A 27,718-nucleotide genomic window follows, 5' to 3' on the forward strand; every position below is an offset into this window, starting at 1 on the left:
TAATATCAATGTATTCCCATTCTGCCATTCATACAGTCCATTTTCTGAGGCAACGTTTGTTCACTTAGACTTTATCATTTTTCCTGTTTTATTCACATATTTAACTTGTGCTGACAGTAAATCAGTCTCTGACTCTGTAGCTCTAATTCTACCTAACATGCATGTTTTTGTGTTGCAGGCTGCTACTAATGAGAGACGCTCAATGCCTCCAACTGGCTACATCACTCACACAGTCAGTGCACCCAGCCTTCATGGGAAGACGGTACATTTATCATTACATACCCTCTTTATACATGCGTGATGTTATAGGCCGGGTGGTGGAGGTTCTCGTTACTGTCAGCTGAGGAGCTTAATGATCAAATGGGGATTCATTTCCACATAACACTGATCATTTGGTTTAGTTTCCCCAGGATATCTTTTAGGGAGTAAAAAGCTCCCTGCTCGCCTGTCGAGTCAACTTTGTGTGTGTTAGCTGTTTGGTTTCAGCCTCATTAATCTTTAATTAAGCCACAGTTTGGCTCGTTGTGATCAGCTAAAGTCAGAAAACAGATTAGCTCCAGGGCTCTGGAATCAAAGTAACTTGTTTAAGGGTGTGGGTCAGTGTTAAAACCTGCTGGACTGAGTTCTCCTGTTCCCCTAACTCCCCTCCCCCCCGATAGCCAGAGGAGCTTACCCTGCTCCTCATTCAGCTGCGCCGCCATCAGGCCAAGATGGCCTCCGTACGCCAGCAGACCCTAGCTCAGCTCGAGAGGCTGCGCGCTCCCAGAGAGTCCTACCATCAAAACCAGCTCCTCTCTACAGCTCCTGCTGGGGACAGCCCCCTGCTCCTCAGCGCCACCCCGTCTCCTGAGTCACACCTCGGAGACGTTGGCCTTTTAGCTCCGCTGGGCCCTTGCAGCACCCAGGTGGGGCCCCGAGAGGCATGGCTACCCCGGTATTGTCGACTGGTAGAGGCTGCCACTAAATGTTCATTCAGAAGCTGTAAAAGGCATTGTGTGGTAGACAGGCAACACACACACCTGAATATGGTAGGAATAAACATGGTGGTGGCACCATCATGGGTGGGAAGTCGGAAAATGATTATTAGAGCTGCAAAACACTTCAGACTGGTCCAAAGGTTTATGTTTCAACTCGGACATGACCTTAAACATATTCTCAAAGTGTATTTATGTAAAATTAATGTCCACAGAGTTTCCATCCAATAAGAGCTCAGGCTTTATGGTAAATAATTAGTTCCACCCTATAGATAGCAAAGCTGCTAGTCAGAATCCCTAAAGAAGTGAAATCATTTATAATAATTACCTTTTTGTGTTATTGGGATGCCTTTATAAAAAAAGGCATCCCAATAAAATATGATACAGTTTTTGGTTTTAATATGGAAAAGGTAAAAATGTCAAAGGTTGGAACACTGGATGACCAGACCCAACGGCAGCTTAGCATCAGCAGTGGCAGCCTCTACCAAACCCCTCCTCCTCCCCGGTGTCACTCGACGCTGCCGGCCTGGCTGCAGAGACCCATCCACCTGCTCACCGTCTGATCCGTCTCCATCTTCGTGCTTTTATCCAATTTGGTCTCCGTAGCATGAGTGTGTTTCGATCCCTTAGACGTCCACAGAGCCATCCCATGCTTCAGCTAACAGTCCGTCTGACGATGAGTTTGATCTTATCAGTCGTCTTCATGAAGCTCGTTTTGAATGTTGCCTGTTTTGTGAGATGAGCTCCCAGCTGACCCTAGCTATGTTTGAGAGCCTCAACTGGTTATGTTGCTGTTCTGTGTCCTTTGTAGAGCATCTTCAAGTGATCACAAATCAATACAGCGTCTGATGTTTTTTTAATGCTTTCATTCTGCATGTCAGTGCAGACACATTGCTCATTAATGTAATTGATGCACCAATTTGTAATCGGATGGTTTTCACCTTCTAGAGCGACGACACGTACATGCAGCTGAAGAAAGACCTGGAATATCTGGACCTGAAGGTAAGATGGGACTTTTGATCTGCATCTGAGGTATTATCTAAAAAAAAGCCTCATGCGACTAACACACTGGTCTTTTGTTATGGAAACCCCCTCCTGCTCTACGCCTAGCCCTGATCAGTCGACCTAGCGCAAACATCCCAACTGTAGCTCCCAAACATTGCAGAATTATCTTTTTACTACGTTGACTGCTGTTAGAAGCATCTCACCAAAGCAGCCGCTGTTATGTGACTGCGGCTCTGTGTCTCTGTGATTTTTGACTCCAGATCAGAGCTCTAGAGCCGCTGATCCTCGCAGTTCACAGTTTACTACTGCACTGCACTGCTGGGCCTCTCAGGCCTTTAATGAACGTAAGCTCCGTTTGTATATGCCTTCCTGTCTCTGTATCCAGTGAATGTCCTGAAGCAACAGCTATGGCATAGTGTGCCTGTTTATGTGTGTACATTTCTGCTTGTGCATGTCTGTGAGGTGGCGGGAACAGAGAGGCGCACGCGTAATCTCTGTGTACTTTACATTTAGAGTTTGCTAGGCTCTGTGCTCCAGGAAGGCCATCCCATCGCTTTGCAGCACTGCATTCACGGCTTTAACAGCATCAGAAGCTTTTACATTGTGAGAAGTCCTCCCCTCCACCATGTGGCGATGTTGGTGAGGCTGCTGAATACTGGGATGGCTCGGCAGTGCATGTGTTGTGGCTGTGGCCCGGTGGTTGAAAAGCCAGCTGCTTCTACCATCGTCTCAGAAATGCTGCACCTCTATCACAATAATGCGTCTTGTTCATTCTATCTAGGATGATGATATCTAGAAACTCCTTTTTCAGCTGTTTTTTTTAAATAATCATACTTTAAAATGGACACATTCATTAAATAAAGTGGGGGTTATGTTGAGAGGTTTTGAGCAGTTTCAATCTTACCTGAAAGATCCCTTATTGTTCTTTTTGAAAGAATTCATTTAAAACGGAAAACCTTTATTCCTATAGCTGTTAGAACAAACACATTTACAGTTGCAATATTTGTTAACTGAAGAGTGAGAAGCTAATATTGCAAGCTTAAAGGTCCATAGTCCTGTTATATGCTTGTATCAAAAAGACCAAAATCCATTAGATTATGATTAAAATATAATGCTCTATACTCCAACCGTCTGCCCTGATTAGGGCTAAAAGGTTTTGCCAAAAATCTAAATTGCGATTATTTTTAACCAGAATTGCAATATGCTGTTGAAGATTCTGAGTCATCCAGGTCAGAGTTTTTCCAAAGAAGTTAAAAAGGTAAAAAAAAAAAAACCCACTCGACTTTGTCTTCCAAATTTGAAGACATTTTGCTTCCATCCAGGAAGCTTTTTCAATTCAAAATGTCTGGATTAGCTTTGAGTTCCAAGCTTTATAGAGTAGCCCAGGAAAGCCTCTTTTTATGGCTTAGAAAACATGCAAAGGAACAGGTCCACCCCTTAGTAATGAAGGTTGTTTTTGGCCTGCAATAACCCATACTGGTCAATGCCTTTGAAAATTGAGTTGTTAGGGTCATTGTTGGCCTGGCTGACCAGGTGTTTTGGTCCCCTGCATGGCGATGGGAGTTGAAATATTAGCAGGAAGGAATGAGTTCTGTTTTTGAAAGCTGGAACCTGAGACCACCCCCCCTTTCTAAGAGGGGGTGGTCTTGGGGGGGCAATTTTACCTTGATTTTCCTTTGCACTAATCCCAAACTTGTAGATGTTTCACCCCATTGTTTCAATTTTACTGTAACCTTTGTGTGGAAAAAGTGCTTACTTCTACTTGCATGCATGGATCTACCTGCTAGCTGCAACTCTCTCTACCTTTCTGAGTGGCTACAAACCCACTTTAAGAGTTTTATCGCCCCCTAGAGGGCCAAAAGGAGAAATGTAATGTCTTATTCTTGTTAAATGTAGTTTGATTAAAATTGAGAGCCTCTTTGGCTTGGAAATTGTGTTTTACAAATGCATTAAATGGCCTTGCCTTAGTCCTGATAGTGTTTTGATAATTCGTTTTGGCCTAAATAGAACCCCTGCACTGCGTGTGACTAGCTGACATAAACAGATGTGGCACCACCTGTTGGCAGTACCACTGAATTACAAGTTAGCCAAATGTAGCAATATTAGCTAGGACATGTACTCATGATTCTTTCAAATTCACAGTGACATCTGAGTGCCTCCTGACCTTTAGCTCCAGCTTCAGTGAATTCCCAACGGTTAGATTTTTTTCCAGCAATAATCGAATTTTATCCCACTTGGAATCCAACATCTTTTTACTCCTTTTTTAATTTGATCTTGGATTTGTTTATGAATTTTTTTTCTAATAATGCTTGGAGTTCAAAGCTCCATTGATTTGGCTTGTTGACCAGTTCTATGCATATGCAGGTACGTAACCCAGGTTTCATTTTGTTACGGTAAATAATATACAGAAAGGCTATATTTGCTAAGAAACTGAGCAAAAGATTAAACTTGAAAGACCAAAATAAAAAAATACTACGTCAGCAGGACGCTGTCATTTGTCATAAAAACATTGAATGCAACCAGAATTAGTTACTGGCGTGTAAATTTAGAAGATGTCAAATAACGGGACTATGTACCTTAAATTCGTCCGGCTTTCTGCAGAAGCAGATAACCTAGCTTCAGTTGGAAACAAAAAAACTTTAACCATTCTAAAAGTTTTGTTAAGACATTTATGTTCTGTTATGTTCTGTGTTTCATATTAAAAGGCCATCAGAGATTCACGATAACAGCAAACAGTCATCAGTATAACTATGAGCATCAAACATGTCACTGGTTTAACAATCCAGGAGGTGTTTTCCTAAACTGCTTTGACATTTCAAGTCTTCAGGTATAAAAACCTTGTGGAAGTCAGCTTTGTTCTTGGATCCTTTATGCCATGACTTTGACTAAACCGATGCAAGACTTTGATTCCCTCCTTTTCCTGGTATCCATTGTCCTTTATCCTCACCAAGTTTGGGCAACACTGTTGCATTAAGTCGGAATGTTTAGGAATACAGAGGGGACCATAGCTGACTCTATGAATGAGAAGTGGGTGCTTCCAAACAGCTTCTTCAGTTTTTGATTTTCCTAATGCTATGAGCTTTATCCTAAGATAATACCTGAGGTCTATAGAGTCAGAGTTGATGTTTTTTCTTTATTTATCGTAGCAATAGCCTGTTTCATCTTTGGTTTACTGATAAACCTTCACCTTAAAAGACTGAAGAAGCTCCACGAAATGCTTTCCATTTGTGAATAAACAGTAAGGGCATTAACATCCTCGCCAGATTGTTGAACAGCCTCTGTTGTAGGGCCTAGTTCCCCTCATAAGCATCATGATAAAACCCACCTGTGCTCTCCAGAGCCAGAACTCCTGCTTTAATAGAGATGGTCAAACATGCCAATGATGAATTTAGTAGCTACATTTGTTTAGGAGCGAACTACGAGTTGCCTGGCGTTGGGGGCTTGACATTTCCATTCCATGTCGACAAACATGTGATGTAATTCTGCCAAGCTTGCTTCACCGGATTCTCAGATAGGAGGAGTGTCTATCAGCTTGCAGGTGTTACACTCTGTGCCTCATGCGTCACTATGTGTGGTGGGGCGCAGAACAACACGAGGTGTAACATTGGTTCCTGTTGTCTGTTTAGCTATTGTGGCTGAGAACGAATCATGGCTCTGGGTGTTTAATGGAAAGCCGAACAATCCCACTTCACAACCACATCCAGTCCTTGATTGGTTAACGACAAATTGACGAAGAACTGACAAAGAACTCTAGATTGTTCAAGTGAAAATTCACCATGCATCCAAAACATCTACTGGCATTAATTCTGCATGCTATCTTCATCTAGATTTACCAAATAGTTCAAATTCGATTCTCGATTACAGCATTGATTGATTAAGCAAAACCTTTTTAGATATTCTATATTCGGTCCGGTCGCTGCATTCGTGTTTGGTGGGAATATACCTTATCTTATGGCAGCAGGAGGGAGTTCTGTTACCATGAACTGCTCAAAAACATTCAACAGAGCCTCACTTCAGAAGTTCAGCCATCCCTTTAAAATAAGCCACAGAAAGACTGAGTCCTCCTCTGTGTTTAAATGGACAACTGCACTCAGAAGGTTTAGAGGGTTTATAGGTCAGCGATTTTGTGCAGAGCTTCAAAGTCTTCATAGCCACTGTGTTGTCAATGGCAATAGCTGGTTTTATGTGCTAGAAGTCACCCATGTTGTCATGTTCACAGGGCCCAGTGAATGTCTATGATAGTCTGCCCCCTGGCTTGTAATAGTTTACAGGTGCTCTCTGTGTTCTGTGCTACCTTTGTTTCAGCGCTAATGTACCGAGGAGACAGACTCGTCGTTTCAGCAAACATCTAACATCTGAAACTGTTTTATGTTGAAATTTCCAGGTAGCTGGAAGTCAGACACTGAAGGAGGCGGGGAAACCTGTCAAGGTTGCAGAAAGCGATGTGGATGTAAGTGTCAGACCTATATATGGTAACCCTTTTAGCTGGAATTAAAACCAAAGGCTACTTTAGACAGGCTGTCAATTTATCAAACATCTTAACCAACATTATATGGACTGTCTGATATGTTTAACAATTCATGCAATCATAAGTGTGTGTCTAAAAGGGAAATACTTGAAGCTCTAAACTTTATTTCCTGTCCTGTTGGTCCTTCTTTCCCTAAATCCCAACATTGATTGATATCTATGCAATAAATTCCTGCTTAACTTTTAAACCTTAAAATATAAATAGAAGAAGTGAACTAATAACTTTGTGGTTAAAACTGAAAAAGTGGATTTTAAGTATTGGACCAAGGAATACGTCTGGACTGACATTGAAAGGTAACTATTTGATAAAGATGATTATTTTGCCTGTTGGCCAAATAAAGCTTTAAATAAAAATGTCTTCTGATGTCCAGTTAGAGGGGGAAAAAAACAGGAGCAAAAGAGATTGTTTAACTGTTTTTATCGATGCACCTAATCCCGACTGTAGCTTGAAATTATGTTTGGGTTTATCTTCCATTTGTATAAAGTACAGTAAACACAGCAACCTGACCATCATCCTCTGCTGCCCATAAACACAGGGGATTGAAAGTTCAAAATAACTCAGTTTAAACCAAAAATAAATGGCACTACAGCTTTCTGCGTGTGATTACCCCCCCAAAAAAAACAAAAAACAAAAAATTAAACAAAAAATAGGAGAAATGCATAAAAAAATAACCATAAAATGATCAGTTATGTAAAACAAGCCATGCTACCCTCATGTCTTGGGTCAATGGGAAGAAAATAAGCCTCATGATCTTTGGATCTGATCATTTAAACAATTCAAATAAGGCAGGTTCAATTGCATTTGCACAAAAAAAAAAAAAAATTCACGTGCAATTGGTTGTCGATGTTGCGAGTTATCTACAGAGATTGACTAATGGTGGGGGCGTGCAAAGAGGCTCAGTTCTGCCCCTCTAGAATAAGTAAACTACTGGGTGAGAGCGGGGGAAATGGAGAGTTCTTACCTGAGATAATAATGATAATTATTAAAAGCTGATAATGATGATTAATTATTTTTAGTGCACTTTATTTACTAATGTCTCAAATTGCTTTTGATTTTCCCAATTCATTAACAAAGACCACTCTGCTCTAATACTCTCACTTTATTCCCATTTATTTTTATTTAGCCAATGCCTCTATCTAATGACATGAAATCAGAATAAAATACATAAAAGTTTGTGGTTGTAGTATGACCAATACAAACATCTTTGTATTAACCAATGAAAGATATGCTATATATTAAACAACAATTATTGTTTTCATCTTTGACAGCCTTGATTTAATAAATTTAAAGTGATAATAGTTAATAAAAGTTGTCAGGGACAGTGTAGCAGAATTGTTTTAATAAGCTTTAAACGTAACAACATGGCATCCAGGGTTTGATCTTGAGCTTCTGTTGACTTGGATGAGCCACATGATTCCCCACAGCTTTTGTCAGAGTCTCAACCGGTTCTGAATATTTTTGTGAAAGGAATCGATTACAAAATCAGATCCAAGACAGCATCACAACAATATGGGATAAATCATGTATTAGATCAAGAAGTGAACTCAGATCAAGCTGTTCTGTTTTCATTCTTGGGACTGAACTTAGCTTTGTGGCTTTTTAATTGAAGACCAGTTTTAGACCAGCTACTGAGGATCTTTAATGATTCTAATAAAAGGATTTTGGCTCCCTCCACCCAGCTAACATACAGTTTGTAACTGCAGACAACAGAAAAAGTTCAATAACTCACATATTGCATTAAAAGGGGCTCTCTGTTCATGTCCTCGCCCTCTGCTCTGTATGAAGTCCCTGCAGCTGCTGACATCAGGTTTCAATTAAGTAAAAGGCCCACTTAATTAATAGAGGTCAGAGCACAGTCACTCTGATTAGCTCTTAAGAGGTGTTTCATCTGGGTGAGCATAGCCTTTTCTTTTTCATTGATCATTGTTGTTTGCCCTTGCTTATTCAGCTCTGTGTCTCTCCCTACAGGTGAAGTTGAGTCGATTATGTGAACAGGATAAAATCCTGAAGGATCTGGAGATGAGGATCAGCACCCTAAAGAACGACAAGGTAACCAAGCACAGCGCTGATGAATGATGCAGTAAAAGCTAAAGCATCATCTAAATCTGACAAGATGGAGCCACAGTTACCTAGAGGTACATGCTTCTACCTCAGAGTGGTTTGGCTTCTATTGGCTGAATATTTTCCCACTAAATAAGATTTTTTTATATGAAAATAGAGGAATGAACATTTATTCCCTTGTCAAACATCGTTCATTATTTAATGCCCCAAGTTAGTCCTAGCCACTTCACAGGTGTAGTCCTGATGAGATGTTGAAGTGACTCTGCATGGTTTTATAGTGAAGTGCTGCCCTCTAGAGGCCGTTAAATAAGCCATGGACTGCTGGTTCTCAAACCTTTCCAGCTCCTTCTTTAGAGGATGATTTCTTTCCCAGTCCTCTTCAACTCTGGAAGACTGGAAATAAGTTAATTCATAAAAAAACAACAACAGTTTTTTGTGTACAATTATTAAAAATGAATCAGAATATAATAGTCAATTAAACACGTGGTCAGTTTAGTAGACAGTGTTCTTTATGCGTTTGATCTATTTTGGTGTTTTGCATGAAAATTGCGGTCGGTGTCACTTCTGGTACCATGAGCTGATATCTGGACACTACAAGGATGGAACAAGCTGAACTTTACAAACCACTAAGAAAACATTTAGTGTGTCCCTAGCATAGACTTGAGAAGGAAATTCCTGGAAGAAGTTAGTCTAGGAGAGCCGGACATGGCTATCACATGCCTTTCACCCATCAGGCGGACTGATATCTGCTCATTTGTGCAAGGAGGAACAGGATGGGTACTTCCAGGGCCTTACAAAGATACCTCCAGCAGCTCAATTGTTTAAATGTCTCTGAGAAAGCCCTTAAAAACAGATATAGATCTTTCTCGGGTGCAGTGAGTCCTGTGGGTTCATCCTGGAGTGTGCAATGCCGGTTCTCATCCAGCAGGATTAAGCAGGCAGTGCCTTGAGGATTCGTTCTTTATTGAGGCATATTACTATTATACTTCTTGCTACGTCTCTATTTCTTGCTGAGTCAAACAGCGTGAAACATATTGTCTACTGAATATTTCTATCTTCTTTTTCAAATAAAGAAACAAGCAGGGAAAATTGCTGGACTGTAACGACAGATAAAGGCTACTGCTCCATCCGCTCCATCAATTATTCAGAAACAGAATAAAACCTATTTTCTTATTAGAACTGTAAATGCAATATATTCAAAGTGCAATGAAGTGACTGTAGTGGCTAAATATCTCACTATCCAAGTTTGCATGCAATGCCTAGAATGCATCAGTATGTATTAAAGATCATATCAGTCTTATTAAATAGAATAGTATTAGGAGTCCATTATCAGCATGTGTTCAGGCCCATCCTCCTGAGTCAGAGTGTTTTAATGACACACTGAGCACTGGTGGTGAATACATTATTTCTACCCAGACAGAAGGCAAAACCTTCCCATGTCAGGAAATACTTTTCTATTAAGGAAAAAAACTATTCTTGTACTGCTTGTCTATATCACCATGAAAGTGCTGTTTTTATTTTATTTTTTAGCGTATACCAATTAAAAAGATCAACATTTAAAGAATATAAAATAATATTACTACATGCACAAATTAATAATTGTCATGGGGGATCATGTGCCACTGACAAGAATTCAGTCTTTCCCGTAGAGTTAAGGAAATTAAGCTCTTGGGAGTGATGATTGACAATAAGATTTGCTGGAGACCTCACATAAAATGATTTCAAACTACAATTTCCAGAAGTATTGCTATTCTCAGCAAAGCTAAACATTTCCTAAATTATGCTGCACTTCATATTCTGTATTTGCGCACTTATATTACTTATATGTAGTTAATGTGTAGAAATATGAAGCAACACCTATAAAAACTCTCTGCGACCGTTATGCACATTACAAAAAAAGGCCATCAGAAGGGTTCCTAAGACATTATTCCACGATCATACTAACATACTATTTATAGAGTCCTGCCTCTTCTAACTCCCAGATCTGGTAGAATTTCAAACACCTCAGTTTATGTATAAAGCTATAAATAAACAACTACCAGGGAAATTCAAAAGCTGTTTTCTGATAGAGTGGGGGGGCTATGACTACAGGGAAAACCTTAACTTCAGAACCTTGAGGGTTGGAACCACCATGAAGAGTATGTGCATTTCATGTCCAAGCACGAGTCTGTTTAAAAAAAGGCTCAAACTGATGTTTTTCAACATGTACTGTGATGAGGAGGGGAGGTGAATGTCGCTGTGGGGTGCAGTTGGGACCGGTGGGGGGAGAGACGGGTGGAGAGACTGTGGTGTTGGAATGTGGCACTGATGATTGGGGGTTTTGGGGGGTCGCAGTACTCTTGAGTGCCGATGTGCAAAGCTATAATGTGGATTTCGGCCTGATGTGTTTGTGTAGATATGTATATGTTCGTTTACATGTATGTATGTATGATGATATATAATTGTGTGTGTGTTTGTGTGTGTGTGTATATATATATATATAAGGGATGGAACGGTTTATGACGAACCGTCAGTTCGCGTGTGTTGCGTTCGGTTCACGCGCTGCTCCTTTTTCTCATAGGCGAAGCGTTTACACTCCAGAGCAGAAGGTGGCGGTACTGCGACCAAAGCCCACCACCAGTAGTAAACAAGAAGAAGAAGAAGCGAAGCAGCTTAGCCGGGTGTAGCAGAAAAAAATCAGTTGTTGTGGAGAATTGTGTGGGTATGGCGAGTGGGAAAGAACAGGAGTTGGAAGACGCGCCAGCAGCACTTTATAGGTCTGCTGTATGGGACCACTTTGCATTTAGAGTGACCTACGATGACGGCGGAAGGAAAGTCGTGGATAAAAGTGCAACAGTGTGCAAGCATTGTGCAACATGTCATGCTAACCCCGAAATCCCTCATACTCCGTCAGCGCTCCGCTGCGCTCCATACCGCCTGCACAAAGCAAAGCCTACAGCCTCAGCTGTGGCTCCCATCCACCACGCTCTGAGTTCCTTGGAGATCGTAGAGGGCATGCGCGAGATGATTAAATACAAAGCAGCAAAACATGCGGAAATTATCCAGGGTTTCCGCGGATCATCAAATATAATTGCAATTCATAGATTTTTTTGGATTTTTTTCATTAATTTCATTAATTTTTATGGGATTTCGGGGTAACAATCAACATATACCGAACTGAACCAAAAACCGTGACCACGAAACCGTGAACCGAACCGTGGCTATGGTGAACCGTTCCACCCCTAATATATATATATATATATATATATATATATATATAAACATATATTTTTGTGTGTGTGCGTGTGTAATATTAAACAAAAAACAAGTTTAACAGGAAGGTTACTCAACTTTAAAGTCATAGGGAAGTCATATCAAACTTTCATTCTGGCTTAAACATGTAGGTAAATGTACTCTTAATCAGACCATATTATCCCAAAAGTTGGAAAGTTTCTATTTAAAAAAAAATCCTGTCTTAAAATCTGTGTTTTTTCCGTTATCTTATGAAGGCCAGTTAGTTATACGTCAGCTTGAACACCTAAATTCAGCCAATCATATATCAACGATCATCTGACAATCAAATTTTTTCGGTCATAGCATCTTGATTCATATGTCGCAGCTAATATATGCAATGGTTGAAATGAAAACCATTTCCTTTCCCATTGAGTTCCGTCCCAGTGTTCACGGGGATGGACGTCTGTGTCTTCAGCAGGCGTAGAGCTAACAGAACTGGCAGCGTTGTGAGGCAAGGGCTCAAACATGTACGGCTGTAAGCCTTCTACACTAAACCAAGCTTCTGCTGCCCTAGCAAAATGTATGACGGAGGAGACTCATCCACGACCTCCGACACAAAATTCTCCTCCTGTTGCATGTTTCCGCCGTCCATAGCGTTCCTTGACAGTTTAGTGCTACTTGGTCCCAATGTAATTTCCCATTAGGAACCTACTAGCACTAAACTGCTAACTGGTTCATTCATTAATTCATTCATTCATTCATTCATTCATTCATTCATTCATTCATTCATTCATTCATTATTCTTAATGCCGCTCAACCTTCCCCCTGTTCCAGGACAAGCTGGAGAGAGTACTTGACATGTCCCACCAACAGATGGAGCAGTACCAGGAGCAGCCAGCCCACGCCCACAAGATCGCCTACCAACAGAGGCTGCTGCAGGAAGACCTGGTGACCATCAGGGCTCAAATATCGCGCGTTTCTACGGTACACATGGACAGTGCTTGAACGATAACAGTAGACCTGGCTGATATAGCTCCTTCTGCCAGATTTATAAAATGTAGATAAATAAATAAACTAATGTCTTTTTTTTATGTCATACATTTAGCTTTGTTTGGTATAAAAGAGAAATGAGAAAATTCATTAATCATGCCTGTATATTTGTTTGGGTTATGCAGGAAATGGCACATGCTTGGGAAGAGTACAACAAGCTGGAGCAATCAGTGGAGCAGCTAAGGGTGGCACTGCAGACACACATGACCCATAGTGACACGTCTCAGGTGAGACTTTATCATTCTCAATCAAAGCCTCACATTATATTGTGCAAAGAAGTCAAAATATTATTTTTGATTATTGATGCATGTCCATTATTTAAAAATCAAGACTACATCTAGAAAAACTGGAAAAATGTCAAGTAAGTAAAATGATTCCATGTATGTGTTATAACACAGCAGGAAAAGGCTGAGCTAAAGCGTGAGCTGTGGAGGATCGAGGACGTCATGGGCGGGCTTAGTGCCAGCAAAGCCAACTACAAGATAACAGTCGACTCTATTCAGAATCCAGGTGAGATGCATCTGTTTGCAGACGACATTGTAACTTCTAATGAAGGTAGAGATCTTGCACTCAGGAGTGCAAGTTCCGTAATTTAACCCTCAAAAGTAACCTACAGAACTAAAATGGTTCATTTCCCATGCAAAAGCCAAGACAAAAGTTAGACAAAGGCAAAAAAAAAAAGGTTCTGCTATGGTTGTTACTTTTTAAAACTGAGCCCCAGCTAAAGGTGGAGCTTTGTAAAAATGACTCTTTCTTATTAGTCATCTCCACGCAGCTTTTGTTACCTTTCAATTGATCCATAAGAGTTCATATTTTTTAATAGGAAGGGCACTTAAATACAATGAATAAATTAATCAGAAAGATATTAACACTAAATCTGAAATAAAATCAGCATCACAAACTTTCCTGTCGGCCTACTGTTCATAAAAATGAACTACTAGTGCCGTGATAATTCGAATAAAAAATAAGAAATAAAGTTTTAACTTCTATTTACACCAAATGTTAAACTCTTAAATAGTATTCAATGCCTAGTTACTATATATTATTTTACCCAATTCAGTGGAAGGAATTATGCTATAAGGAATGTATATATACTGTTCACACTTCTAAAGCAATAGGTTTTCAAAGAAATTTCATAAAGTTTCAAAGTTTTGCAAAAGAAAAAAAAAACGGATTATCTTTCTCATAGTTTTATTTGCAATGTTTACTGGTGCTGTGATCTGTGCCTCCAAACTTCAAATTCCTGCTAGCCTTGTGACAGCTCAGTATTGGGGGAGTCTGTCTTCATAATGGGTCTGTTTTCAGAGACCCAGTCAAAACACATAAAAAATAAAATTAAAAAAACAGCGGGGGGTGGGTGGTTGCGGATGGAGACGGGTGTCAGGCGTGATTAATAGCAGAGGAAAAGCTTCAGTTTGCAAGAGACAAAAACAGCTGAGGATATTCACATTTTTTTGCCATTTGTTTTATCATTTTAATGCTGTTTTGCTTTAAAAAAGATATCTCAAATCAAACTTTTCATATATCATTCATTCCTGAATTGTCATTTCTGTTCCTTCAGTTAGTCTAACAAACATTAACTGGTTTATAAAGACAAGAGAAATCTGTGTGAAAAACACTGAAATGCTTTTTATTTAGTATAAATTCATATTTTCTTTATATGAATATTGCGTTTTGGAATACTAGCTACCAATTTCAGGTTTTTAGGTTGTTTCAAAACATCCAGTATAATTGAGTTCTTTTTACGCTATTTTATGCTATTCTTGAAAGGATGTTTTAACTGGTGACAGCATAAAACAGTTGGCTGTGTCTGTGTTTATTGGAAGTTATTTAAGGACAAAACAAACTAAAAACAGCAGACTCATAGAAACAGAGATATTCAAAAATAATCACTTAAATATACCGTATGTTTAATATATAATCATAAAAATCTAGGATAAAATATCTTTTAAAGGCTAACATATTTATAGAAAAAAGAAATAAAAATGTGTAATATTTATACTACTTTTCCTACGCAAATGTTAAGTTTAGTCTCCGTGTGAACTTTGTTGTGTAAGAATTAGAGCTACTTGACTGGCTTCTGATGGCCCATATTAGAGTTTCTGGTTTTGCTCGCTGATTTATAAGTAACTCAGCAGCCATGCCTTGAAATCACTTGAAACCCACTTCCTCCATTGTTAATGTTTTGTTTGATTTGTTAATAAATGTTTGTTTTTTGTTTAAAAATAAAGCCATTTAATTTTTAATTATTGTGTCAAGTTTTTTCATATAAATAAATAAATATCCGCTTTAAGAATTAACCCCCAAAAATCGGTGGCAGTTTGATTGATGTCAATAATTATTATCGGCCTACTAAAGATAAATCAGTTTATCTTTAGTAGAAATTACACAGCCTTTGTGATGGAGAGCAAATGCAAAAAAGAAAAGAGATGTTTGAGGTTCAATATTTTTATACACATGAATTAAAGCTGTTTCATGGTTGCAGAGACTTCAGTATGTCATATAGTGACGTCAGGGAACCTTTTAGACCTTGGTCTCATTTGACCAGTGGGTCCCTTTCCCAGCTCTCCTCTCATATCGTTGTGCAGAAGCTGAGATGCTGGTGCAAAAGTTGAGGTGTGACACAATTTGTTTTTTCTGTGTTGATTTGTCTCTGCAGACAGGAGATTAGTGCCTTCAGTGTCTGACCAGGCAGTGCCTTCACTCAGTGCAGAGGTCCATCCTCCTCCTCGCAGCTCCATCTCCAACACGCTGTCTCACACTTTGCCTGACAGCACCGTGCCAAACTGGGTGAGTGTCCCTTTGCTGCTCCGATTTATCTCCGTCTTAATAATTAAGGAAGATCTACACCACAAACCTTCATCCGCAGTAAAATCCAGAGATACACCAATAGATCTGCTGGCGGATGTTTTTGGCCAATATATCGGTATCAGCCAATCTGTGCATGCATCATTGCTTCCCTGCATCCCTATGGAGCTACATTTGGGACATAAAGTTTATTCTGAAACATTTTTTGTTAAAATTGAAAATAAATAATTTGAACATATTTCGTTAAAATTGAAAATAAATAATTTGAAATAATTTATTTTCTAAACAAACAAACAAAAAGATTTAAAACAAGTAGTATTTTTTAAACTGGAAAGGAAGGATTTAAATCTAAGCAATATATAATCAAACCAAGAAAAGAAAAATTGAAAAGTGGAAAAAAATAACTTGAACTGAAGAATTAATTTTTTTATAAACGAATCACATAAAGAAAAATTATTGATTATGATTTAAATACATATTTAGTTCCCTCAGTCATAAATGGCTAGAAATATTTTATCAGGCTCCTAAGCTGTCTGTTGTCAGTTTAAGCCTCGCCCCCCAAACCCAGGGGCCAGTACTTTGGAAAAAAAAAAAAAACAGCCTTGAACTTAAAATGAGTTCAAAACATTTCCTCTGTTATTTGAACACATTTGTGGCCTCAATTTAGCTCCATAATTTACTGTCAGTTGTTAATGTTTTGTTTGATTTAATAGACATTTCTTGATTTGTTTAAATTAATACTTGACATTTGTTATCATGTGTTATACGTATCATGTAAAAGGAGGAAGAAAAAAAATCGACTCCAAGAATCACCCTCAGTTAAATTGATGTCAGAATCATTGACACTGGCCTTTTTAAAAGAAAATTATATATGTATCAGTTGATTTCTAGTAAGTTGTCTACATCACTGATTTCCCTACAGGCCGAGGACGATGCCCCGCCCAGGCCACCACTCCCTCGTCTCTATGACTACGAGGAAACGCCCCCTGTGGTGCCCCCCCTCCCCAAAGAGGCGTCAGTCATCCGCCACACATCGGTGCGAGGGCTGAAACGGCAGTCTGACGAGAGGAAGCGGGACAGGGAGTACGGCCAGTACCTTGTCAACGGAGATACTAAGGTACGCCATCATTCATTTTATTATGTCGGGTTCTCTGAAGTGGAAACGAGTAGTTTACTTTTATAGAAATGATACATTTCCTTAATGTAGAGATAAAAATCTTGTGATTTAGGGATTTAGTATGTTGAGTTACCTTCTCAGACCCTTTTTAATCTCTTTTTAGACGGATTTGAGATCTTACCTGAGTGAACCAGAACTGCCAGGAAGCAGCCTCCAGATCACAGGGTCCGATGCCGACTACCAGTATTACCCATGTAAAGGTATATGAGGGGTTTAATGGCTTCACAGACGAACACAAACATCTGATTTAAAGGCATTTATTTCCTCTTGGCAAATCAAAAATTATCATTTAGTTGGGAGATGGAAGGGCATTCGATAAAGATGTCTTTTCTTTCCTTTTTGCTTTTTTAATTAAGATTTTGATGCAAAATAAAATCTGCACATCACCCTGTGCAGCCCCTCTTTTTCTGACCCATGGTGGTGGTGGCATCATGCCGTGGGAAAGGAAAGATGGGTGTAGCATGGATATTATGTCTCTATCAGCTTTAACCTTCCACAGATAAAGGTTGTTTGCATCAAGGTCCGTTTTAGTGGTTTGCTTTGTTTTCCTGCTGCTGGGATAAAAACATCACCATTCTTTAGTCTCCCACTGGTAATTAAGTGTGACACAGGGTTAATCAACCGGGATGAATATAAATACCTACAGTACTTTGGATTTTGTTTAGAAAAAAAAATAAAACACGTTATTTTTCCTTCTTTTACAGATATGCACAATTTCAAGCTGAAGTGTCCAATAATATGAATGATAGTCATGTTTATGCCAGTAACATGACAAACTGTCAGAGTTAATGGAATATAAATGGCTTGGGTTGTGATCAGATCTTTTATTATATATCTATATACTGTGTTTTTACTCTTTGTGCACTAAAACTATTGGTGGCTGTTCTGTCGTTATCAACAACGTTTGACAGGAAACACATCCCGGATGGAGCAGTCTGACTCCATCTCGTCCTACGTCACCCTGAGGAGAGCTCCTGGAAGCTCTGCACCAAAGGTCAGTTTATTTAGTTTTTTTTTAATCAAAACATTTTACTATAATACAAAGTTAAGTCTTCAGAGTAAGGCCTGTTTAACAGGATCAGTTTGTCGTCCCATGAGAATAACCGAACACACAGTAAATCATGTCGAAACCCACTGGCAGGAAATGAGGTACAACTTTGCAAAAATAAAAGTACTAATCACAAATTTACTACTTTTGTTTTTGTTATCTTCCTTGTCTTCTCCTTTAATGGCAGTTGGCAAACATCTATAGGGTGCATTGCTGCCACCATCTGGTTAGCAGTGTACCAGCATCATCATGGATGGTAGCTTCATACTGACGATGTCTTTAAATGTTTACATTTGTGAACCCTCGTTTGTAATTTGTAACTATGCAGACGGGCGTGGAAGCCCAGAATGACATCATATGGCCACGCGGACCCTGAAGACGTGTCAAGCATAAACCAAGCTTTACTGATTTTAAAGTTTGGTAGTTTTAAGTTGATAAATTTTCCAATATAAAAACACAGTCAACTGTGACAAAGCTTTAAAGTAGAACATTTTTAGGAATATTTACCCCCCCTTCCCTGTTGTGTTGTGTCTCCCCTCTGTCACCTCAGGACAGGCCCAAGAGTGCTTTTGAGCGTCTGTCGTCGCCTACGGAGGGCGGCCAGCTCCCTGGCAGCCAGCCCCGAGGCCGGATGACCGCCGAGGAGCAGCTGGAGCGCATGAAGCGCCACCAGAGGGCGCTGGTCCGGGAGCGCAAGAGGAACCTCAGCCACGGCGACCGCTCCTCCTCATCGCAGCGCTCGTCGTCCTCCTCCAGGCTGCCCTCCTCCAGCCCCTCCGATCCTCCCCCCTCCGTACGTTACCCCTCCCTGCAGCGCGGCAGCAGACACAGGGAGCACCAGCCTCACCCTCAGTACTGCTATGCTACTCTCCAGCCTCCAGCCACATAATAACCTAGAAGAACTGCTAACTTCCTAGCTCTCCTGCTTGTTTCACCAGTGATTGTTTTTGGTCTCACACTAACAAGCTGAGAAGCGTCACTGACTTGAGCCGGCAGGCTAGCTTGGTTACTGCTCTAGAAATGTCGGGAGACAAAAGCATCCGAGGCCAACGAGGGGCGTTAGGATTGGAGACGGACAGACTGGCTCCTTATTTATTCCTTTTTTTAACGTTTCAGGGGTTTAGGATAGTTTAATTACCACTAACCCCCCCTCCCTCTGTGGGACCTCACTGACACAACTCTGAATGTAAACACATATAGAAGAGAAAGAAGCGTTAAGTGTTGCTTTCACTTCTTTTCTCCATTTAATCACAGAAAAGTAGAGAGAAGAGCCCATTTATCTGTACATCTACATGCTCTGTGCGTGTACTTTTATTTATTACCTGAGGGATATTTTCAGTATACAGTTGTACAGTTCTATTTTATATAGATTTGGTATATAGAGCTTATATATAGAGTGAAAAAGAGTGAAAACCCAAATCATCAGGTGCAACACTAGTGGCACAAATCATGACCGCACCTCCCTGCTTTCCTTTCCTCAAATCAAATCTAAGTGCCTTGGTTTATTGACGATCATTTTGCCTTTTGTCCTGAATTTATGTCTGTTACCATAATTTAAGGTGGAATCAAGAAAGACTGATTTAACAATTTTCAGCCTCGCATAGGAATGAAGTTAGAGCCACCTGTAGGACCTGTCAAGGAGACGAAGGGACGCTGCTGCTATTAATCAAGAAGCTGAAATGAACCTAGCTTATGGCTAACACTGCCCTTCGGTTTCAATGTGGTATGCTAGCAATGCTAACATGCTTTCATCAAATAAATAAACTACTCCTCTCATAGACTTAGGATGAGCATCTAAAACTGCCAGGTTGGTAAAGTGGCTCCAGACCAGCCAGCTGTGAGCTTAGTAGGGATTTGAGGTGCTTTGCAAAAGTATTCACACCCTTTAAAAATGAACTCATTCAGCCAGGTTACAAGCACAGACTTTAACATGTTACCTTACGGCGTGTACATGTCCCATTATTGTTGCAAGCAAATTATTTGGAAATTAAAAAAAAGAAAAATATAATTCAAAAATTAAACTTTGATAAAGTCCTTATCCAAAAAAAAGGAAAAAAGAAACTTTGCTGTTTACTTATGTATTCTTTTTTCCTTCAAATGTTATTTTTTAAACGTAATTTTCTATTTTCACGTTTCAAAATAGATTTTTTTGGAATATCTTCTTTTTTTTCTTCAAATATCTCTCTTCTGTGTTAAACTCAAACTGGAAAACAAATGTTTAATCAATTTGAAAATCTAAAATTTTATAAGAATAAATAAATAAATAAAAGAAATTGAGGAAATAAAGTAAAAACAGAATACTGTGCAGGTACTCCAAAAACATTTTATTCTTTAAGATTAAGATATTTTTCAAAGTTTAATTTTTTATATAGCTTTTTTTTTATTTCAATTTTTAAAAAGTATTTTTTTATTGATGGCAACAATAATGGAACAAAATTAGCTAAATAATAATAGGGATTTCATGTGACAGATCAACACAAAAAACCTCTTAATTGATTTAGAACAACCTAAAGTCTGAAAAGTGTGGCAGACAAGTATTTAATAGAGTCAATAGAGCTGCGAGTGTTTTGTTTGTCTTAATAAGATCAAGCCTCTAAATAAAAAGTTTGACTTTTTGTGCTAAATGGCTTAGGTTCAGTCAGAGCAGATAAAAACAGTCTGTGAACAGCAGATGCTTTGGGAATCTAAATGCAATTAATCAAAAATGTAAAAGGAACCAACCTTACTGATATTTATTTTTATTTTATCTTAATCCAAAAACAAAAAGACCTTGTTTTAATCATTTCAGTTCCAGTCCAGATCAAAAACAGTAAATGGAAAAAAGGCCCCAGAATAAATTGAAAGTATTGAAATACTTTGAGATTATTATTATTATTAACAGTAAGAAAAAGTTGTTTGATTTCAAATTTTATCCTCCTGTTTTGATATGAATGTTAAAATTTAAAGTAGTTTTGTAGTAAAAAAACAAAATATTTTTCAGATTTTTTTAATATAAAATAAAAACATATTTCATTCCTGTCTGCTTTAATGTCAAACTTTACTCTGTGTTGGCCTATCAGATAAAGTCCCATCAAAACACACTTTGTTACTTTTAAATCCGTGGCGTGTGAAAACTTTTCTAAGGCACCATTGTGTTTGTTACTGTCATAATAAGCAATACATATTTTTATATCTATATATATATAAGTTATGGTTTTACTTTTTCACCTCTGATGTCAGCAGAGTATTTTTTATTTCGCTCTGTTCTCCACCAGCATTAACTGGTTTTTACTTCCTTTGAACTAACGCTCTCATTCAAACAGCCTTGTTTTGTTTGATCTCTGAGGTTCTTTTATTTGTTGTCTGACTACATAACAATAACAGAGACTTTAGATGTGAAAAGCTCAGATTGGAGAACTTTTAAGTGGCCTATGCTGTGTTGTTTTATGCATCATGAGTAAATAGGGCAGGATGGAGGAGCTGGGCTGCATTGCAATAAAGAAATAAAGTGCCGTCCACATTGATTGAAACCCCTGGTAAACTATGCTAATATGTTTAATTGCTATAATTTAAGCTCTAAGCGCGAGGGGGAAAATAAATGTTTTAAAGAGAATCAGCTTTTACAGAATCATTGGTGCCCTTCTGGTACCAATGACCGAGAGTAACAGGACTGACTTTTGATCTGTTGAATCATTTCTTTGTTTTCTTAAACAGATGTTGGATATTTATCCCATAGATGTCCAGTTTGCTGACAGAGTCCACCAGTTTTCCTTTTAAAATCAGGAACTGATCTATTCCAACCAGATTCCTATGAGCCTAGCAGCACAGGACTACATCACCGTTATGCTTAGTTTCACACCTAAAACATCTGGAGTTGCTGCTGATGAGCAATGATTTACCTTCAAATAAAACACCTTGCGACCGACTCCACACGCTCTTATACAAATTCTTAAACAGAATTTAGTTTTTGATTTTCCAAATCGGACACCCTTTACTTCACTGCTTCCTGTCTGATCATCATAAGACCTGAATTGTTCCTTTTTTTTCTGATCCACTGTGTTTTTATTGATCCAACCAAAGCATGTTAAGGTCACTCAACAGTTTAAGAAAAGAAATCTCTCCCTATTGATTCCATCTAAAGGTAAACATGGAGACTCTGGGACCAGAAAATAGCGACATAAATATGGCTTCTCATCCAGGCTGGTGGCCAGAGGCTGTAAGAAAGCTCTGATCAAAGCTTCCTCAGCATTTCTTCACTTTGAAATAATGCTACTGCAATAACAGTGTTGGGGAGTTTCTTTCGACACGTCGTTACCAGGGGTGCCAATCAATCTGGACACCACTGAAAGTGTTGAGCAAGGAGTGGACAGATCTGTCATGGAGGATCAATTATTCACACATGTAGCAAAAGGTTTGTCTTTCTCTAGTTGGGGCCCAGTCTGTTTACATTTACAGGATTTATTTTAAAAAAGAAGATATTAGATCTCCACTCTGTGCCACTGATGTCCACTCCTTGTTTGCCTAAAGTCTCCCCTCCATGAGGCTTTCTACCCCCCCCAGCACAGTGTGTCAGATCGAACAGAGCAACGGTTTAATTCATTAGGGAGATGAAACGGGCGAAATGCTGGTCGCCGCCTAATTCTGTGTAATTAAAGAAGCAATGCACAACTTTTTTTCTCCGCTTTCTTTTCTATCATGTAGAGATTTGCACTTCAATAAAGAGTTTCTTGCTTCTGAAGCTCCTCCTGGCTGTTTTCTTCTTAATCCGGTGGGGGGTTGTGAGGGAACGTGTGCATGGTTTTCTCTGTCTCTCTCTGCGTGTGTTTGTGTGTGTGAGAGAGAGACTGGTCTTCCTGAGCACACCGAGGCATGAGACGCAGCGTTTCTCTGAGCATGCGAGCACTTCGACAGACAGATCAGACTCTGCAGGCTGCTGGAGAGGAAAGGATGCATGCATGGCTTTGATGCTCCTTGGATGATTCCTCACAAGTACCACTCAGCAACACACACACACACACACATATTGTGCTTCTTAGTAGATGTCTTAGTTTGCATCGTAGAGAAGGGTGCACTAAAAGGCTAAAGTCATACAATAGTTGTCTCTCTCAGCCTGGGGATCAGTGCTTTGACTTCTTTCATTATATACCACGTCCTTAGACCTGTTTGAAGCATTTCCTGATCCCTTACATTTGAAATGCCAAGAGCCCTCCCTGGTTATTTAGACTCCACATAGCAACCTGTCACAGGATCACAGAAAAGCTTTGGATTGGGGAAACCTTTGAACATTTTATTACTATTGCACTGTCAGCATTTTCTCAGTAATTTGATTTCTAAAAACTAGTTAACAGCAGCTACCTTCTGCAAACAAATGAAAATATCGGATTGATTTGAATAATTTAACAAAAAGGCTGCTTTTTCTATAAAACTTCAAACAGGGATGCTAAAAAAATTCTTAACCAATATATTGTCTCAGTTGTTTTCTTTAAATGTCCTTATTTAATCTATTAAACTGATCCAAGCTGCTTAAACCGCCCAGAATTAAGTCAATTTATGTTTCCTAAGTTATGTGTTTTTTTTTGTTGTTCTTCTTTTTCCTCTAAATTTATAATAGTGTAGGCAAACATATTTTCCCAGCGTTTTTCACCTCCTGGTTGTGTAACTGTGACTCATTCGTATCTCCAGGTGTTTGACTGGCAGGAGGAACGACCCAGAGCAGAAGGTCAGAGCGACGAAGGACTGAATCGAGTCAAAGAGAGTGGAAGGAGGCAGTCGGATGAATGGTTGACGGTCACAGCCAGGCGTGTACAAGAGGAGGACTTGGAATCCCTGGACTATGACCTGGATATCAGCCGAGAGGTACACCAGGCAGTCTCTATTTAGGCTCTGGGTCAGATTAGCAGGACAGCTTCAAGGTGTTTAGAGAGAAAGAAGCAGAGATGCAGACACTGGCACTCTTGTATAAAAAGATATGATTTGTTTTGGCTTTGAAAGAACAAATATTTACCACATATTTTAACCATAGTTTTTTAAGTTTTTTTTTTTTTTTTTTATATTGAGATTGAATTTTCATAGGTTTATTCATTTCTAAAAGCAGTAATAAGTGTAGATCATTTTCCAGTTGAATTACACAACTCGGCCCCACTTTAAGGCATTAAACAGCGTGATAAACTGATCAAGAAAATAGCACATGCTAAGATAAGATAGACTTTATTGATTTTTTTATATATATATATATATATATATATATATATATATATATATATATATGTATATAGTTATTGCACACGGTATGACATAGTGATTGCACGTTATTTATTGCACTGATGCTCGCTCCCATAGCTAAAAGGACTGACAGAATTCTGCCGGACGTTCACAGAAAATCTGATAAACTATCAATAAACTAATCTTGTTTAATACCTAAATAGGTAATAATTATCTACTGTAAAGTAGTCAATCAAAGGCAGTTTATTTTCTCTGGTCGGTTCCTCACTTAGAGACCAAAGTTGACATGAGCCTCAGAAACGGATCCACAGGGAAGGAGGAGAGAATCTACAGGAGCAGAAAAAGCAAGAGAGCAGAGAAGGAGCCAGGAGTCATGGATTGTTGTATATTAGGGCCCTTATGGTATTAAAACTGCAGACATAAAACATTCAGTATTCATGGGGAGAGTAGCTAACATACACGCTTTTAAATTAAAACAGTATTTATAGGTCCTCTTCCTCCTCTGTAGGATCTCTGTCATCACAATGTTCTACCTGAATTTAATCATTTTTGGTATGACTGATGTGTCCAAATTGTACGATCACCGTTTGCTACCAAATCACCATGGACAGATGACAATAAGCAGCGTTATCAGCATGCCCCAGATCAGCGTTGGCCTTAAGTCTTTGCTTCCGGAGACATTTAAACAAATTATTGGGGGATAAAGAATCCAACCTTAGGATGCTAGTTTACAGAAATGTTTAAACATCTCAGCTTTATTTCAGAAATAAATCTGCCTCCTAAATATAAGCAAACAAAATCAGCTGTTTGACTGCAGGATGAACTTTTTAGCCCTACAGTTAAATGTCTTTACCAGTAAATAGTTAAGTGATTTAGAGTTATTTCTATTTTTAAATATCTTTAATCAAACCTGAATGAGAATCTTTTTGGCAAAACGTACTTAATTATTGAGCGCATAAAGAAATAACCCAGCAGGAAGAAAAATTTTGTTTTGTTTTAATCATCTGTAGAAATATGATTTTTCTTCCTGCTCTAATTATTCATCAATCTCCAAACATAGAATGATAACAGATCTCACAGGTGCATAACAAAAGCAGCACCAGTTTGCAGCTGTGATGAAGCTCTGTGTCGCGGTTTGTTTGCTCTGATCAGAGCAGATAGGGCCGACTATCCCTAAAAAGAATTGATTCAATAATCTCTGTTTATCAGCAGCATTCAGAGTCACTGCCATTATTTCTGACATGGCATAGGTTGTAGTGGTTCCTGTTTTATTGCGCATGGTTCTCCTGTGTGGTCACTGTCAGATAATCGTTACAGGTTATCTCTGAACTGCCGCCCTAGAAGCGACCTCAGAGCTGCAAAAAGCTGCAGAATTAAAGCTATGATTTTCCTGCAGCTTGCATCGTTCGAGAGTAACAGCCGTCTATGTGGAATGATGCATGTTGCATAATGAGTAGAAAGCTCTCAGGAAACCTAACAGACTCTTCATGCTGATGACGGAAAGTAACAATCTTCCCTGATTAAGCGGAAGTTAAGTAGCCCACTAATGCTTTTACAAGTTAGAAAAAATGCTAATTAGCCCTGCTGTTAGCTGATAGCTGAACCAGATTCACCTCTGCATGTAGACTTCTGGGAAACTAAGGAATCTGGAGGTGGATATATTGAAAGACAGTATTTTACTGGCAGCAACACGACAGCATGACGCCTCCCACACCGTGTTTAACAGTTGCTTTCTTAGGTTTGACAGCTTTTTGATGACTCCTCTAATCATTTCCCCGTCACTGTAGCCAAACGCCTCCATCTGTGTCTCCTGTGAACATGAGGCAATTTTGGGCCATGGTGGCGTTGATTCCTGAACATCCTAACTGATTTCCTTTCATCATGGGTCAAAGTTTGAGGCAAATTGGAAACAATATTAAGGGACAACGGAAACATTGGGGCTTGTTTTGAATTATATGACTGAGGCTGATGGAAGCTTCTGGAATAATTCGATCGAAACTATTTATTTAACTGATGAATTGAAAGGAGGGAAGAATCTGGGTCAGAAGATGGCCGCTACACAACATGTGTAGTCTGGTAAAATCGCTCACATTTACTTTAAGTTATAGTGGAGAATTTTTGTGATTTTTTTTTTTTATCTAAAGACCTCCCTCTCCACTTTAAAACAAAAAAAGCACATGCACAACCATGTTGCTGCTCTTGAGAGGGAACGCCTATGTATGTGAAAAGATGCACGAGCCCATTTCTCCTCGTGTACACTCTGTTTTAAAGTTGCTGTTTGCATTGATCATACAAATTTACTTGCCAAAAGCAGATTTGCAATTTTCCTACTATGTCAGACTCACATCCGGTAAGTGAAGATGGAGACGAGCACGTAGGACGGCCTTACGTAATCATATCACCAGAATGATTGACAATTAGGAGAACCACTTATTTTGATGATCCACCCGGAAAAATAACATCCTGTTTGTCATTTAACTGAAAAAACAACAACCAAATGCTCCATCAGAAGCCCTTAATTCACATGGCGTCCATTGTGAGCGTGTCCAACGGATTCAGTAGAGCTGTAAATACATTTATTCCAAAGATTGGTTTGCTTTTGGTTATTAGAGAAAATATATTCATCTTTTTTCTATATCCTATTAACCGTCTGTTTGGCAGATGTAAAAAATCTCTCTTTTCTATTTCGTGCAGCTTTCCAAACCAGACAAGGTTTTCATCCCAGAACGATACGTAGAGTCCGATCCGGACGAGCCTCTCAGTCCAGAGGAGCAGGAGGAACGCTCCCGCCGGGCTGAGCGCATCAAGAACCTTCTCACCAAGTCCAGGTATCCTCATCCTGCATGACTAACCTGAACCTTAAGATGAGGCTGATTTTATTAAAGAACCCTTGTGTGCATTTTCCCTCAGTGTTCAGAACATCCAGCCGTCAGCATCTGTAGATTTCAGCGAGCTGGACTCTGCTATGCAGCAGCAGAAGAGGATCATGAGCGTCTCCTATGCGCTGGCATCAGAGGCTTCACGCAAGAGCAAACTGGTTGCAGGTCGGTCAGTTAAATAGTTACTCATACTATATTCACACTGGATGAGCTGTGGGCAGCAAAAAAAACGGCTGAAGCTTCATTTTTGATTCTTATACACATTAAGGTCAGACCAGCCTGAAGAGAATGTTTGATGCTCTTGAGGCATTGCTATATCTGCTGTGATCAGTGGTTAAAAAGTAGTTTTAATATATTTTTAAGTGAGAAAGTCCAGCTGAAATCATCGTCTGTGCAGTCAGTTCAAGATTACGATCCTGCCTTAAAATATTATTTCACCCACTAACTGCTGTGGGCGATCATTTAAGCAGCAGTTGGGGCGCGTTTCCGCTACTTTTCGTGGTGGCTGGAAGTAGATGTTGGCGTTTTTCAAGTATTTGTTGCAAACTGCAGGCACCAGAATAATAAAATCAAACATATTTTGCCAGCAGGTTTCGACATTTTAAGTTAATTTAGGCGTTAATAAACCGTTTCAGAGGAGAGATCATGGCGTTCTGCATTAGCAGTGCTGTGTCTGTCTCCCTGCCAGCTCCCAGATCAGTTTCTATGATTGGTTGATGCAGCGCATTGAGCAGCAAAAGTTCAATTTTACCATCTCCTGCTTGTGAAGCTCGT

General features: G+C 39.3%; 1 protein-coding gene across 9 annotated transcripts in view; it reads left to right on the top strand.

The window, feature by feature from the left end:
- LOC107090889 (pleckstrin homology domain-containing family A member 7-like) overlaps positions 1-27,718 on the top strand; it is a 186,696-nt gene that overhangs the window by 155,607 nt on the left and 3,371 nt on the right. For 6 of the 9 annotated variants that reach the window (XM_015384503.1, XM_015384501.1, XM_015384504.1 and 3 more), the window contains 16 exons: positions 179-262; positions 660-905; positions 1,923-1,976; positions 6,364-6,429; positions 8,476-8,556; positions 12,616-12,765; positions 12,957-13,058; positions 13,230-13,341; positions 15,491-15,621; positions 16,562-16,756; positions 16,920-17,016; positions 17,728-17,810; positions 18,415-18,657; positions 23,526-23,699; positions 26,760-26,893; positions 26,976-27,109. In XM_015384503.1, the coding sequence (XP_015239989.1) occupies positions 179-262; positions 660-905; positions 1,923-1,976; positions 6,364-6,429; positions 8,476-8,556; positions 12,616-12,765; positions 12,957-13,058; positions 13,230-13,341; positions 15,491-15,621; positions 16,562-16,756; positions 16,920-17,016; positions 17,728-17,810; positions 18,415-18,657; positions 23,526-23,699; positions 26,760-26,893; positions 26,976-27,109 (2,086 nt within the window). The remainder of the gene's footprint in view (positions 1-178; positions 263-659; positions 906-1,922; positions 1,977-6,363; positions 6,430-8,475; positions 8,557-12,615; positions 12,766-12,956; positions 13,059-13,229; positions 13,342-15,490; positions 15,622-16,561; positions 16,757-16,919; positions 17,017-17,727; positions 17,811-18,414; positions 18,658-23,525; positions 23,700-26,759; positions 26,894-26,975; positions 27,110-27,718) is intronic. The other 3 variants (XM_015384502.1, XM_015384507.1, XM_015384509.1) reach the window with 3 other exon arrangements.

This window comes from Cyprinodon variegatus, unplaced genomic scaffold (assembly GCF_000732505.1).
Source record: "Cyprinodon variegatus isolate N-32 unplaced genomic scaffold, C_variegatus-1.0 Scaffold314, whole genome shotgun sequence".
NCBI classification, from domain to species: domain Eukaryota; kingdom Metazoa; phylum Chordata; class Actinopteri; order Cyprinodontiformes; family Cyprinodontidae; genus Cyprinodon; species Cyprinodon variegatus.